General features: G+C 36.2%; 1 protein-coding gene and 1 pseudogene across 2 annotated transcripts in view; both read right to left on the bottom strand.

The window, feature by feature from the left end:
* The window catches only part of CEP192 (centrosomal protein 192kDa), a 107,746-nt gene that overhangs the window by 60,714 nt on the left and 31,216 nt on the right, over positions 1–15,816 (bottom strand). For both annotated transcript variants that reach the window (XM_014540285.1, XM_014540286.1), the window contains exons 10-15: positions 15,169–15,499; positions 11,821–11,964; positions 5,757–5,821; positions 4,996–5,205; positions 3,614–3,740; positions 2,773–2,903 (exon numbers count right to left, since the gene is read on the bottom strand). In XM_014540285.1, coding sequence (XP_014395771.1) covers positions 2,773–2,903; positions 3,614–3,740; positions 4,996–5,205; positions 5,757–5,821; positions 11,821–11,964; positions 15,169–15,499 — 1,008 coding nt within the window. The remainder of the gene's footprint in view (positions 1–2,772; positions 2,904–3,613; positions 3,741–4,995; positions 5,206–5,756; positions 5,822–11,820; positions 11,965–15,168; positions 15,500–15,816) is intronic.
* On the bottom strand, positions 12,146–14,660 carry LOC102255589 (annotated as a pseudogene).

Below are 15,816 nucleotides of genomic sequence, written 5' to 3'. Positions count from 1 at the left end.
TCTATCTACCTATCTATCTAAAAGCCTAAGCGACCATTATGACCAAATGACCAGAATGACCAGTCGACCAGTCGCTATGATGCTCACTGACCCCCAGGGGGCAGACGCTCAATGCAGGAGCTGTCCCCAGGTGGTCAGTGCACTCCCACAGCCAACCTCCCGCAGCCAGTCAACATCCCGCAGTCCCCCTGGCCAGCAAGCCCTGATTGGCCTGGCCCCAATCAGGACTGGGCAAGAAGGCCCCGGTCACCGGATCAGGACTGGGTGAGACGGGCCAGACACACTTAAGACTCTTGAGGTGTCACTTTTCAGAACTATAACCATGGTGGTTTGCTTGGTTTGTTTCTTCTTTCCATCACAGATCTGCTTTTAAGCAGATAATGCGCTATAATCATTCCTCTCTATTAATGAAAACCTTTCAGTGTTGTGTTCCATGTTTTCAACCTTTATAAGGAGCTTACTGAAGTCTGCAAAAGCTTCTATTAAACCCTTCACTGTGAATTTTCTTAGGGTTTCTTCTTTTTCTTCTCCTATAGTTTCTTTTTCTCTTGCCTCTTCCTCAGCTATACATTCCTGTTCCAGTTCCAACAACTCATTAGTCAATTGCTCAGGAACCAACTCTAGGAGCTCCTCCATGTCATCCTCATCAACACCCATTAAAGTTGTTTGTCATCTCAATCACAGCCTCATTGGTTTTTGCAACATCCTCAGCCTTGAGAAAATTCTTTGAAGTCATGGATGAACTTCTTGTCTTTTTCCAAATGCCATTCATACACTCCTTGGTAATATCACACCAAGCCCAAGCAAGGTCTTGATGTTCTAATCCTTCCATAATTGCATCAGTATCTTCCCAGGGTCTTCCTCAGTTGCAGCAAGAGCCTCAGCAAAGGTCCTCCTCCGGTAGTAGGCCTTAAAAGCTGCTGTAACTCCTTGGTCCATTGGTTGGATCAAAGAGGTAGTGTTTGGACAGAGAAACACCACTTTGATTTTGGGATAAAGAACACCAATAATAGGTTGTCTGAGCGCATTATCAACAATAAGCAAAATCTTGAAAAGTATGTTATTCTCCAAACTGTACTTCTCCATTTCACTGGTATCACAATTCGGGAGGGCGTCTTGGAAAAGGGGCTGGGTTGGGTCATCCATGACTTCTTATTGCTCTGTAGTACACTGCTCACTGATATACTTGAAGGCTCTGGGGTTCTCACTGTACCAGATTACACAGGGCTTCAATTTGAAGCCAGCAACACTGACCCAAAGCAAGACTCTTATCCTGTCCTTATAAGCCCTGAAACCTGACACTGACTTGGCCTCTTTATGGATCAAAGTCCTTTCAGGCATATGCTTTCAGATTAGGAAGGTTTCAGTCATACTGAATATTTGCTCTGGCAAATAATTTTCCTCCACAATCTGCTTATGTAGGGTTTCCAAAAAGTCTTCAGCTGCCTTCTCATCACAGACTCACCACTCACTTTCAGATTATGTAATAAAAATGTTTCTTGAATTGTTCAATGACCCAGAGCTAGCAGTAAATTCAACAATATAGTTCATCCAACCTTGTCTTTCAACATTGCGGAAAAACCCTTTTGCTTTGGCCATGGTGCTGAAAGGGATATGCTTCTAAGTCTGGTGTTCAATCCAGGTAGTTTAATATTCAAAAACCAATTAATGTAATTCACACATTACCACGGGAGAAAGCACATGTTCCTTGATAGATACAAAAAAAGCATCTGACAAGTTCAATCTCCTTACAAGTCCTTTCAGGAATATGCTTTCAGATTAGGAAGGTTTCATTCATACTGAATATTTGCTCTGGCAAATAATTTTCCTCCACAATCTGCTTATGTAGGGTTTCCAAAAAGTCTTCAGCTGCCTTCTCATCACAGACTCACCACTCACTTTCAGATTATGTAATAAAAATGTTTCTTGAATTGTTCAATGACTCAGAGCTAGCAGTAAATTCAACAATATAGTTCATCCAACCTTGTCTTTCAACATTGCGAAAAAACCTTTTGCTTTGGCCATGGTGCTGAAAGAGATACACTTCTAAGTCTGGTGTTCAATCCAGGTACTTTAATATTCAAAAACCAATTAATGTAATTCACACATTACCACGGGAGAAAGTGCATGTTCCTCGATAGATACAAAAAAAGCATTTGACAAGTTCAATCTCCTTACAAGTTAAAAACAAAACTAGCGCCCGGGCTATGAGCTCATTTGGGCACCTCAGTTGGTTAGAGCATCATCTGGATACACCAAGGTTGCAGGTTCGATCCCCCATCAGGGCACATACAAGGAAATCAATAAATGCATAAATAAGTAGAATAACAAATAGATGTTTCTCCTCTCTCTAAAATCAATCAGTAAATTGTCTTTCAAATGGTGGTAAAAATTTTAAAAGACACATAACTGAATTTTTTTAAAAAGGCAACCATGTTATACTCAATATTTTTTACATATGACCTTATATTTTTTAATGTTTGTATTGATTTTGAGACAGAGATAGAGACAGAGATAGAGATAGAGATAGAGATAGAGAGAGAGAGAGAGAGAGAAATATCCATCAGTTGCTTCTTGTACACACCCTGACTGGGGACTGAACCTGCAACCTGGGCATTTGCCTTGATCTGGAATTGAACCAGCGACCCTTCAGGGCAGGGGAGAATGTTCAACCAACTGAGCTACATGGACCAGGGCCACATATGACCTTAACTTGATCTTAGACAAGAACTAACATGATTTTAGCTTTCCTTCATGAAAGGCTTATGATACCTCTGTTTTGCCTTTATTGGCAGTTAATGTCACATCGTTTTCATCCACTTGTGAAATACTCTCCAGTTCTTCCGCCTGAAGTGTAACTGATCCTTCACTTAGTTGTGTATTGGAGTGTTCATTTAAATCTCCTGTAGGAAATATACAATATTCAACTTCTATCTATACACTATCTCACAGAAACAATCTGTGGGATAAGGATCACAACGTAATTGCCAAGGAAAAATCCTTTTACCCAAATATCAGTCATCTTCACAAAAACTGAATAAAGGTCATACCATTGTTAATTTAGCTAAATTCTGCAAACAAATTTGTGGATTTTAATTTCTCCTCTTATAAGCTCATTTAATATTTTTCAGCTTTAAACATTTCACAAATACACAAGTTGAATTTATACTAGCAAAAAACAGCTGTTTGCACACTGGGTATTAACCAAAAAAGTTTGATTTTAAATATTTATCATAGATATTTATCATACTATAACAGTCTGAATCTCAAAATACCTCTTTATTTAAAAGTCTACCTAAATAGTAAATATAACAGTTATAATTCATTAACTCAGTTGTCTAATAGGACAAAGTTAACTAACCCATTTGAACAAATTATATTTACTTTGATTTTTACAGAAGTATTTAGGTGGATTTTGGATGACTTGTTTCCAATTTAGATTTAAAAGGCAATGTGGGATTATATAAGAATCAAATGAATAACTAATACTGAAAAAATTGAAGTGGTTCATACATTTTCACTCATTAAGAACATAATCACACAACCATTTAATTTACTCTTTTTTTACAGGTTAAAAAAGAGTTACTAAAAATTCTTTCATTTAATCTATTACCTGAAAATGGATCATGGTTAAGACGAGCCATTTCTTTTTCCAAATCACTTCGTGATAAATCAGATTTTCTTATTAAAGCAACAGGTTCTCTCTCTTCTGGTGATCTAATAAAATAACCAAATGATGGCTACAAAATAAACATATGAATTATTTCCTTCATTTTCAACTGCTTTGAGAAATTCTAACTACCTTATCTTAATATTGGTAACCTAGCTAAATGATTTCAACAAATATTTTTTTCTTTCTATTTAAACTTAAATGACTAGAGATGAACGTAAAAGTCCACATAGAACCTTTTATTTCCTTACTGCCAGCTATCTTTAATCATCAGAACTAATATGGTCAAGTAACTAGTTGTCCTCACTAAGAAATCCAAATTAAAACAACCCAGAAATGACACTTTGTTTGTTCCTTCAGTAATTATTATTGAACTAGTAGCCCGGTGCACAAAATTCGTGCACATTAAAAGGGAATTAATTAGTGGAGATATTTTAATATTGCTATTTGCCCTTTCACTATAATAGAAGTGTGAGAGATGAAAGGAAATTAGTAAAATGTATATGAAAATAATAAATTTATTAATAAATAAACAGTAACAAAAGGATATAACAACAGAGGCATGATATAAAAATGACAAAAACATGATATGAAAACAACAAAAACAATAATACTGTAGGGCCTGCGAATGATGTTATCAAGTATCCAAAAGGCCCTTGGCAGAAAAAATGGTTCCCCACCCCTGATATAAATAGTCTCCATTTACTGGGAAGAACCTCCCTCCAGATCTTTTGATGACTGCCTCCTCTCTCTCATCATTTAGGTCCCAGATGTCACCCCGACTACGACAGCTAAAGCATCACCTTATCCTTACTCATTCTTCACAGGACCTATCATTATTGTTTGCATTTTTAATTTTTTACATCTTATGAAACTGAAATACTCCTATATTTCAAAATATGTTTTTAAACAACAGGTTAAAAAAATGAATCTTTAAGTTCTTCCCACCAACCAATGCTTATAACCATAGTAACTAACAGGTATTGACATTACCGCATGTTAGGTTTGGTGCTAAATACTTTACATGCAACATCACATTTAATTCTTACAAAACCCTGTAAGATGGCATTCCATTTTAGAAATTGGAAAATTAAGGCATAGAGGAGTTAAATAAATTGTTCCATGTCATAGAACTGCTTAAAAGGCAGAGCTAGGACTGGGTCAAGGTCTGACCAACTAATAAATCTAAGCTTTTAGCCACTATTTTAACATGTTCCTATTCTGTCTCTGCTTTAAAGATACTACTATGCTCTAGGTATACCATCATAACATTCAAAATATAACAGCTAGTCAATTTAACCGGTTCCAGTACATATGATACTTACTCTTTTCACACTGTAACCACCACCAAGGCAACCGAGAGCTTCAGATCTTTGAGCAAAGAACTCTCCCAAAGAGAGACGTAAATAACTGGCATCGCCTTTGTTCAAATCTGATGTGCTAAGTGATTTCCTCAACAAATTGTAATTAACTGAAGTTCCCCACGACGTATCCCTTAGTGCAACTGAAGTATTCTGGGCATCTATATTTTCTTCCTAGGAAGAAAGTTATTATTTCACGTTATTTCCCCAGCAAGCCTTCTTTCTGTTTTTCTCATATTTAAAAAAAAAAAAAAAATTTAATTTTTTTAAAAATGTGGACAAATTCAACCTTAAGCAGCTAATACAGGTAATGAAGTCCAGAAGAAGAGAACTTCATTTTACATACTTTGAGTTATAATATACAGTTTTAATATGTTGCTTAATCAAATGCTGACTTTCATTAATATAAATCTTTAGAAAGGAGCATATTTTCAATAAAACAAATAGCATTACCTCATTTTAAAATATGGTTAAAAACTGGAAATATCTTTGAAGACTATTAAGTTGATTTTAAGCAAATTAAATATTATTTCAGTATGCCAGTTATTTTTTCAATCAATAATTTTGAGTGTGAAGAAAAAAGCAGAAATTGTCTAAATATGAGGAAAGCAAGATAAAATTCTATACTAACCATATATCTATTCAGATAGGAATAAAAATTTTGCTATATTTAAATTAATACAGGAAATATTTTAAACTTTGGTTAATGCCCATAAAATACAAACCTGCATAAATTGGTGCTCTTTATTAAATTCTTCTTCATCTTGTGCAATCAACTCCAATGCCTCAGCTTAAAAAGAATAGGTGTATAATATTATATAATGCCAATTAGATACTAGCATATAAATAAAACATAGCTAGTTAGGAAAATGAAATACTAAAGAAATAAAAAATTTAAAAGGTATGTGAAAGCTTCTCTCACACAATTGATGCATCTGCATTAAGTACATAGTCTATGGTACTCAAACTTTTGGTAACAGACATCCTACTGTGATTGATTTAATCACTTATTAATATGCCCTAACTCACTAAAGGGGGCTTTACAATCTAAGATTTTTGTTTTTAAAAGACTCATTAATTTTAGCTTTAAAGATCTGGTACACCTGAGTTAAGGTACACACCCATGAACACCCTTGGTATTTCATCTGGAACTAATGGACTGACAAGCCATTCTGTAGGCTCATCATGAAGATGTCTGCTGGGTTGCCCAACCACCTGTTTTGTCCATAACTGTCCCAGTTTTAGAGAGGAAAAATCCTACATCCCAGCAAATCCCACAGCCTGAGCAAACAGTAACAAGAGGTCCCGCGGTGTCTGTCCTCAAAGTTCCTATAAGCACCTCGATTCACCTTAGGGTAATGAATGGGTCTGAATCAACCTCTAAGCCAAGGTCACAAACTAAAATGCCTCAGAAGCTAGGAGTGAATGAGCAAAGAGGGCCAGGTGTAACACAATAGGGAGTGGTGGGACAGTGGCAAACTAGAAAGCCACTAGTTTAATGCTCCTGCTCCAGACAGTAGAATTAAAAAGAATTTTACACATATTGGCTAAATCAGAAAAGGCTACAGGCTAAACTCTAGGCTACCTGTCTGTTGCTCATCCTGGGCCTTTGCCTGGTATTTCAAAATAGTAGCAGAAACGGGAAGAGTCAATAGCAACCCAGAAGGGACAGTCCACTTGTGGCTCCCACAAGAAGGATATCTCCCACTCCTACAGATCCATCAAGGGCTAATCCAATCCAAACTGCCCTTTTGAAAATCCTCACAGTCCCAGATTAACATCTTGAGACAAAATGAGAATAGATACAAGAGAATATTTCTAGTTAGGAAAAGTACAGCACCAAAGATAGGTCAAGATTCTTACTTGTTAAAATAGTGCTGATTCTTTACCTTTCTTTTATATAAGCACATTCTAACCTAGAGGTATAAATAAGCATCAATGGAACCATGAAGCTCCCGAAATCATATGCTAAATTTTCCACATAAAAAATTTTCTATGAAAATTCTCTGTGGGGTACCATAAGTTAAAAAACCACTGCCCAGCTCTAGCCGGTTTAGCTCAGTGGACAGTGTCGGCCTGCAGACTAAAGGGTCCCGGGTTTGATTCCATTCAAGGGCACATGCCAGGTTGCTGGCTTGGTCCCCAATAGGGGTGTGCCGGAGGCAGCTGATCAAAGATTCTCTCTCATCATTGATGTTTCTATCTCTCTCTCCTTCTACCTTCCTCTGAAATCAATAAAAAATATTTTTAAAAATTAATACAATAATTCATGTAAATACGCACACAAAGGATCAGTACATAATAAGTGCTCAATAAAACATGGCTTTAAAAAAACAAACAAACAAAAAAACCATTGCCCTGCTTGGCAGGTGTGGCTCAGTGGTTGAGCTTCAACCTATGAACCAGGAAGTCATGGTTCAACTCCTTGTCAGGGCGCATGCCCAGGTTTTGGTTCAATCCCCAGTGAGGGTGTGCAAGAGGCAGCCAATCAATGATTCTCTCTCATCATGTTTCTATCTTTCTCTCCCTTCTTCTCTGAAATCAATAAAAATATACACATATATATTTTAAATGATACCACTTTAAAAATTGAAATAAAAACCACCACTGTCCTAAAATCAGAAAGTATAAACCAACTAAATCTAATATCCCAGAGAAGGAGGAAATCAGCCCATAAGAAGGTAACTCAGAAACCTATACAGTCTTATTAACTAATGTCACCCCAATAAATTTATTTTAAAAATAAAATTTAATAAAACTCAAAAGTTCATTTTGAATAAATATCACATTTTTTAAAGTATACAGCTCCAATTGCTATTTATTATATTCCTAAGCATTTTTTTCTCTGAACTTTGAGATTCTTCAGTTAAAAATCTGTAGTAATGTTCATCAGAAATTAGTCACTAATTATGAGAAAGCAGAACTGCATTTTTTGAGTCTATGCCCAATTGTTGGTCATATCTAAAACAAGAGTCCTTTCAAATGTCACCTGAAAGTTCTAGTTGTTAAATTTTGAAGCAGGCCTCAGTCCTACTCTCCCACCCCATGCCTAGTGTTTAAATCCAAGGCCATAAATAGAAGTAATGTACATAGTACTTCAGATATATGGAACTAATGAAGAGGACAGAAATGGGGAATAGTAGTAGTATCTCAAGTAAAGTTTCTGAAAAAGTTTATTAAATAGGTAAGTTTTCATTTAAAATGACTTTGATATTATAAAAATTATGCCCTTGGTCCATTCTTCCTCTGCTGGATATCTCTTACATTTTCAAATTCCCTTCCCTATTCCTATTAAAAGGCTCCCATTTTATTCATATGCTCCACTGGCCCTGGTTCCCTTTGATATAGTTCATCCTTTCTCTTCTTCAAATTTAATATTTTTTCCATATTCATTTTCTCCATTTCCTCACCACCCAATATTAGTCATCCCACAAGTAAGCTTTCCTTAAATTCCTCCATTATCTATTTATTTTTTCCTTTAATAGAACACGTTCACATAGTTCAAAATTTAAAAAGTATATGTATGCATACTATGCTGCAATAAAGACTTTTAAAAAGTTAACCCCCAAAAATAAATTAAATTAAATTAAAAAAATAGTTAAGCCCTAACCAGCTTGGCTCAATGGATAGAGTGTCGGCCTGCGGACTCAAGGGTCCCAGGTTCGATTCCGGTCAAGGGCATGTACCTTGGTTGCGGGCACATACCCAGTGGGGAGTGTGCAGGAGGCAGCTGAATTGATGTTTCTTTCTCATCGATGTTTCTAACTCTCTATCCCTCTCCCTTCCTCTCTATAAAAAATCAATAAAATATATATTTTAAAAAAAATAGTTAACCAGAAAATGTAAAAGGGAATAAATACTGAGTGAAAAATCAATAAAATATATTTTAAAAAAAAAATAGTTAACCAGAAAATGTAAAAGGGAATACTGAAACGTCTCCACCACATCCCTGACCCCACTTACCACACCTCCAGAAGCAACCAGTGTGTAAAGTACCCCTAAAACACCTCGCTACTTGATTTTTGAGTTTATGTAGCTAGAGATTCCTACAATCCATTTCTTTTTTTAAATCTCTCCACTATATGCATTTACAAATACATGTGTGTCCTCCCCTCTTCCACCTTTTTACACAAATGCTAGAATATTTTACATGGCTTTTTATGTCTTGGATTTTAAACAGTTTATTTTGGTGACCATTCCATATCAGGACCTAACAAGCTCCTTTACCTTTTTTATAGCCACAGGGAATTTCCTTGCAGGGATGTACCTTACTTAATCAGCCCCCTTTTTTGCACATCCATGTTGCTTCCAAATTTTTGTTATTATAAACAATGTAGCTTACTTAATCAGCCCCCTTTTTTGCACATCCATGTTGTTGCTTCCAAATTTTTGTTATTATAAACAATGTACAAATAATAACACTGCACATACATTACATACCATTCATGCAAGTGTATCTGAATAACAATAAATTCCCAGGAGAACTGCCTGGTTAAAGAATATATACCTTTGCAATTTTGTTAGATGCTGCAATATTGCCGTATCTAGAGGCTGCTAAACGACCACATTTATTTCCTTTTCTATAAATTCTGTGTTTACATCCCTTGCCTAATTCTATACTGAGTAGTTGGGTTTTTTGTTGTTTATTAAAACTATTAACATTTTAGGAAAATGGGCCCTTAATCTGTAATATGAATTTAAAAATTTTTGTTTGATGAGTAATTTTTAAAAATTTTATAAAAGCATAACATAGCTATGAAAAGTATATGCAAGTGTACAACTCAATGAATTTTCACAATCTGAACATGCATGGAGCCATATCAACACCCCAGATCAAGAAACAAAATACTGACAACACCCAAAAGGCCCCTTGAGCGTCCTTCCTGTCACTACATGCCTGTCCCAGAGTAACCACTACCCTTGCTTCTGACTTCACAGAGCAGGAGATGTTTGAACTGTATACAATAGAATTATAGTATGCATTTTTAGTCAGCCTTATTTTATTCACCATATTTGTGAAATTTATTCATGTTGCTACAAGTGGCTACACATCATTCATTCCCATTGCTACACAGCATCCCAATATATGAATAAACACAATCCATTCCATTGTTAATGGGAATTTCGAAGTTTCTAGTATAGAGCGAATACATACAGTGCTGCTATAAACATTTTGACATATGTCTTTGGTAAATTATATACACTCCATATACTGGGTATATATAGTGGGTCATAAAGTGTGAATTTCATAAAATTCATCTTTACTAGATTCTGCCAAACAACTTTTCTAAATGGTTGTATCGATTTACATTTCCCACCAGCAACACCTAAGAATTCCATTACCATTGACTTAAGTGACAAAGTCAATATCCACTGTCCAGTGTGTCTTTTCTAAATCAAAACATCATTGAGCAAGGCCTAACAGTAACCTAACCTCCAATTTCCGACTCGTTTCCAACTACCAAATATTCCCAGCTCAAACCACAATCATCCAACACTCTACAATGTATTCTGATCTCCCCTATCTCAGTTAATAGTACTGGCATTTCCCCAAAAAAAGATCACAAACCTCAATCCTTTCTCAACTCTCTACCAGCCATTGGAACCCAGTCAAAACCCTAACCATTCTACCTCCATGTCTTCACTAGCTACTTTCTTTTCATTCTCACAGTGACACCTGTTTCTGTATCCTAAAGAATCTCCCATTCCCCCTTTCCATTTCTTGCCATAAATGCCCAAGCTTTCTCATCTCATTCTCTTTCAATGGGTTTTCCTTCCATTTGGAATTCTCATGCCCCCAAATATTCACATGTTGAAACTCTATCTCGAAAGCCTTCTGTTACCCCCTCAAACAAGTTATTTCTCCTAAAACTCCAAAGCATTTGTCCTGTGTTTCTCTGTGATGGCTAAATGTTGTTTTGTATTTTTATTTTACCCCTTTTAGCTGATGGATGGTTTCTTAAGGGCTGAAAAAAAATGCCTTATCTCTGTAGTTCCACATCATCAGATGTTTAAGAGTTCAGTACAAGAAACAGTTAGAAAAACTTTTCTCTGGCACCTTCTGAGCTTATTAAAAATAAGACTGGGCTTCCAGGCCACTGCATGCTTTTCTCATCCCGTTTAGAGGTGTTCAGGGTCCGGAGCCGCAGCAGCCCAGCAACATCTCCGCAGACTAAGACAAAATGCCATGATTCTGCAGACCTACCAGTTTCCCTTTCACTCTCAGAGATTCTGCTAATCCACAAACCTAATTTATGTTCCTAATACCTATCTCAGTTAATAGTACTGGCATTTCCCCAAAAAAGATCACAAACCTCAATCCTTTCTCGACTCTCTACCAGCCATTGGAACTCAGTCAAAACCCTAACCATTCTACCTCCATGTCTTCCTTTGTTCATCCTTTGAGATTTTACATATTTTCTTCATTGCTTTTTTTCCATCATTTCTACCACACTTCTTAGCTTTTACTACAAAATGGATTGACTTTTGTAACTGCTCACTTATCAGAATAGTTCTTTTGTTCAAGACAGATTTTAAAAAGTAAGAAAGTAAAGCCTCCTAATTTTGCAATACTATAAAGGTTCTAAATTGAAGAGACTGCTGGTCTAATTCACTGTCTTTAAGAAAAAGGCTCAGCTCACTCTGCAATGATTAGCACTCTTTCAAGCCTTTATTCCAAAAAAAACAAGTGAAGAGCTAAGTACTGTATATTCCAGAAAGGATCTGATGTGACCAACCGTCAGAAACAATGAAAATGGTACAATAATGTGGTTAGCGATATCCACTTACAACCAGTTCTGAATTCTTCATTCATTTCATCCACTGGAGGCATATTTAAATCTTGTTCTTCATTAAAGGATGTATAATAAGCAAGGTCAGTGACCCATCTACCTTCTTCATTTTGATAAACCACATTCTGCGGTGGATCAGCTTCTAAAAAATAAAATTCCAAAAATATCCAATGATACATACAACAAATAAAATTATAAAATATCCTTAAATAATGTTAGTTGCCTTATCTTAGCTATCAACAGTCCTAAAATTTGCCCACAACTAGTTAGAAAAAGGAAAATTAATTTCCCCCAAAGAAAAATATCTCTCTGATAAGCCAGCCTTAATTACAGTAAAAGTATCTAATGGAGAATTAGGGGAAAAGGAAAAGAAGACTTAGAAAGGTATATTTCTACCAGATCTGTGAATAAAGATACAATTTTATGTTATTTATTTATTTACAGTGAAAATTTTTTATATTTAGAATTAGCTAGTTCAGTGGTTGGCAACTGCGGCTCGCGAGCCACATGCGCTCTTTGGCCCCTTGAGTGTGGCTCTTCCACAAAATACCACGTGCGGGCGCGCATGTGCAGTGCGATTGAAACTTTGTGGCCCCATGCGCAGAAGTCGGCATTTTGTGGAAGAGCCACACTCAAGGGGCCAAAGAGCCGCATGTGGCTCGCGAGCCGCAGTTTGCCGAGCACTGAGCTAGCTGAACTCACTTTATTTTTATATATTTATTTAGAGAGGATATTTCATTTTTAATCATTCAAAAGAGTTCTAGACAATGTCAAATTCCACACACAATACAGCTATTACACATTAAATATAACTACTATCTATACATATACAAAAATATAAAGTTCTATTTCATACAATAAAACCCTTTATAGAAACCATATTAAAATTAAGCAGAACTTCTCAACTTTTATGTGAGGTGTATATCCTTTCTAGAGGTTCCTTTAAAGGTTTTAAAGCAAAATGCAAAACCTAAAAACAATGTCCTCTGGTCAATTCCCAAATTAATGGTACTTAAACAAAAATTGATAACTCAGTTACATACTCCTTTAATATTGGTCAGACATCTCTAAAATCTCCCACTTTTTAAAAGTATGGAAATAGAACTCAAAATATCCCACAATATAGTACTAAACATACAGAGTATTTAGGAAAGACTATTAGTCAGATGACTCAATATTGTTTTATTTCTTCAATACATTTTTAAATAAGTATGAGGGTTTTGTTTTGTTTTGTTTTCCTAAAAGACCAAGATTATCATCTACATTAAGATACATTTGGTAAGATTTCAGAGTGGAAAATAACTTCATCAATATTTTATCACGAAAGTAACGCTGATAACAATTTATAAAAGGAGCCAGGACTCTGAGATATAACCAGGGATTAACTCTCATCATGACAGAAAGAAGCTGTCAGCCTTACTCTGTGGCTTCACTAGTAAGAAACAAGTCCTGGTTCTCCAGAATCTCTGCTTCAGAGAGCTTTCTGTCACTATGCACATCCATTTCATCAATGAGATGAAGAGTTTCTTCTTGACCAGTACCCTGATTATTGGGTACCATCTAAGGTAACAGCTCTTGAGAATCAAGCCTGTTATCGGTATCTTTGTCATAATCATTTAGGAATCTACTAGTATCTTTCTCAACAAGATCCACTCTGCATCTTCATTTACTGGATCCTGCCTAGTCACCAAAAAATTCTTCCAGCCCTGACAGGGTACCTCATTTGGTTAGAGTGTTATCCAGATATGCCAAGGTTGCAGGTTTGATCCCGATCAGAGAACATACAAGAATCAACCAATTAATGCATAAATAAGTGGAACAAACCAACCCATGTTTCTCTCTCTCTCTGCCCCGTCTCTAAAATCAATTAAATTTAAAAAAATTCTTCCAAACTAACAAATCCATCACCATTTTTGTCATGTTCTTCTAAAGCCTCTTGAATGACAAATTCCATCAGATAATCAACTTCTTCAGGATGCTCAAAAGCAATAAATTCTTCAAGATACAAACCATCCTGGTTAGCTATTTCAAATCCCTTCTTGTCCTTTAAATGAAGCTGCCTAAAAGACTCCTCTTCTGCAACAGCCAGAGCTGTGCTCTCATCAAAGTCAATCACACAATCATACATCTGAATGCTGCACTCATCCATGACACACTGCCATCACTGTTTTTATCATTGTTAACAAACTATCGTTTCGCTTCTTGTACAGCATAATGTTTAAAAGACAACTGAATCCATGAACTGAGTTCACTTTTGGTGAGAAAGCCATCTGAGTCCAAGTCAATTTTCTTTATGATTGACTTCAACTCAATCACACAATCATACATCTGAATGCTGCACTCATCCATGACACACTGCCATCACTGTTTTTATCATTGTTAACAAACTATCGTTTCGCTTCTTGTACAGCATAATGTTTAAAAGACAACTGAATCCATGAACTGAGTTCACTTTTGGTGAGAAAGCCATCTGAGTCCAAGTCAATTTTCTTTATGATTGACTTCAGTCTTTTGTGTTGCCCTTCCAGGGTGAGTTGTCAACTTTTTCCTGGCTGCCCAGCAGTGCCTTGGTTGTAGTCCTGCATGGCCCTAGAATGCAGCAGCCCCAGGCTTCAGGCCCAGTCACACTGTGCTAGTGGCCATGGGCACAGGGCAGAGGAGGGGGGAGAGGAGCAGCGCTGATTGGCACGTGGTATGGCCTAGGTGGGGGAACACAGTGCTGAACTGTTCCTCAAGTCCCAAACTCACAGCTGGACACAGCTTAAGATTACCCCAATTTTCTTGGCAATATCCATAGTCGGAAGCCAGTTGAACATGTATATGCCATCTTCTCTCCATCAGGCTTGATCCGGGTGTTGACTTTGGCTACATCAATGTAACAAAACTTCTTCACAGCCTGTTTATCTGGTGCTTGTTGGCCTTGACATCCAAAATGAACACAAGAGTACTGTTATTTTTTATCTTCATCATGGCTGACTTGGTAGTCAGGGGAACTTGATGATGGCACAGTGGTCAGAGGAAGTTGATGATGGCACAGTGGTCAAGCTTGTTTCTCCTGGGAGACTCTTCCGGATATATTTGGGTTGCCACACCAGCTGGGCAGGATCTCCATTTTTTTGTGTGGCTGTGGATGCCTTTCAGCACTGCTTTCTCTGCCTCCAAAGCCTTAACACACTACCCCTCTTCACTTTGAGGCACCATCTTCATTTTTAAAATACCATTTTTTAAATTCATAAAACATAAGTATTTTAATATGAAAGATTAGGAAAGTTCCACTTAGAAATATATTCTATTCAAAATATATACACAATATTTTATATATTCTTATAATAAAAAGTCCACTTACGGTCTTTATTCTTTTCAATGGACTCGTAACTTTCACATGCTCTTCTTTCGCTAGTTGGTGACTGGAGAATATCAGAATTAATATTATTTTTATTAATGGGCTTCAAAGATGCTATGTTCATATTTTTTTGAATGGATACTTTAGGAATCTTAGTGTCTGAATCTGATGCCAATTGCTTATTTTGATGAGGAGACCCTGCCTCCAGTTTTAAAGGATTCATCAGGTCAAAATCACCTCTATTGACATTTGTATCATCATGAAAATAAACAGGGTTAAATTTTGCATTAGCAGTCCTGACAGTCTTCACCAGAACTTCTTCTCTTGTGCTTTCCTTTAAAAAGCAATAAAAGAGCAACAGTAAGTTTTGTTTTTCATAACTCATTCCAAAATGTTATGGGCAAAAATTATGTAGTTGACATAAATGTTTATTATATAAGAGAACAGACTATAGAGTATTCACTATATTCTTCTAGATTATGTAAGACCCAATGTTAAGCAATTGACAAAAACCTAAATTCATAATGTGATCATTGCAAACACACAACAGATTCAGGTACCAAAAGTGGGTCCAACATATTCATTACATTTACAGAATGTTAGAAATGTCAATTTAACTTTTATCATTACCACTAAAAGTTTCTACAGGAT

Source organism: Myotis brandtii, unplaced genomic scaffold (genome assembly GCF_000412655.1).
Source record: "Myotis brandtii unplaced genomic scaffold, ASM41265v1 scaffold240, whole genome shotgun sequence".
NCBI classification, from domain to species: domain Eukaryota; kingdom Metazoa; phylum Chordata; class Mammalia; order Chiroptera; family Vespertilionidae; genus Myotis; species Myotis brandtii.
The sequence above is the reverse complement of the archived record's forward strand: the minus strand, read 5'-3'. Positions and strand labels throughout refer to the sequence as shown.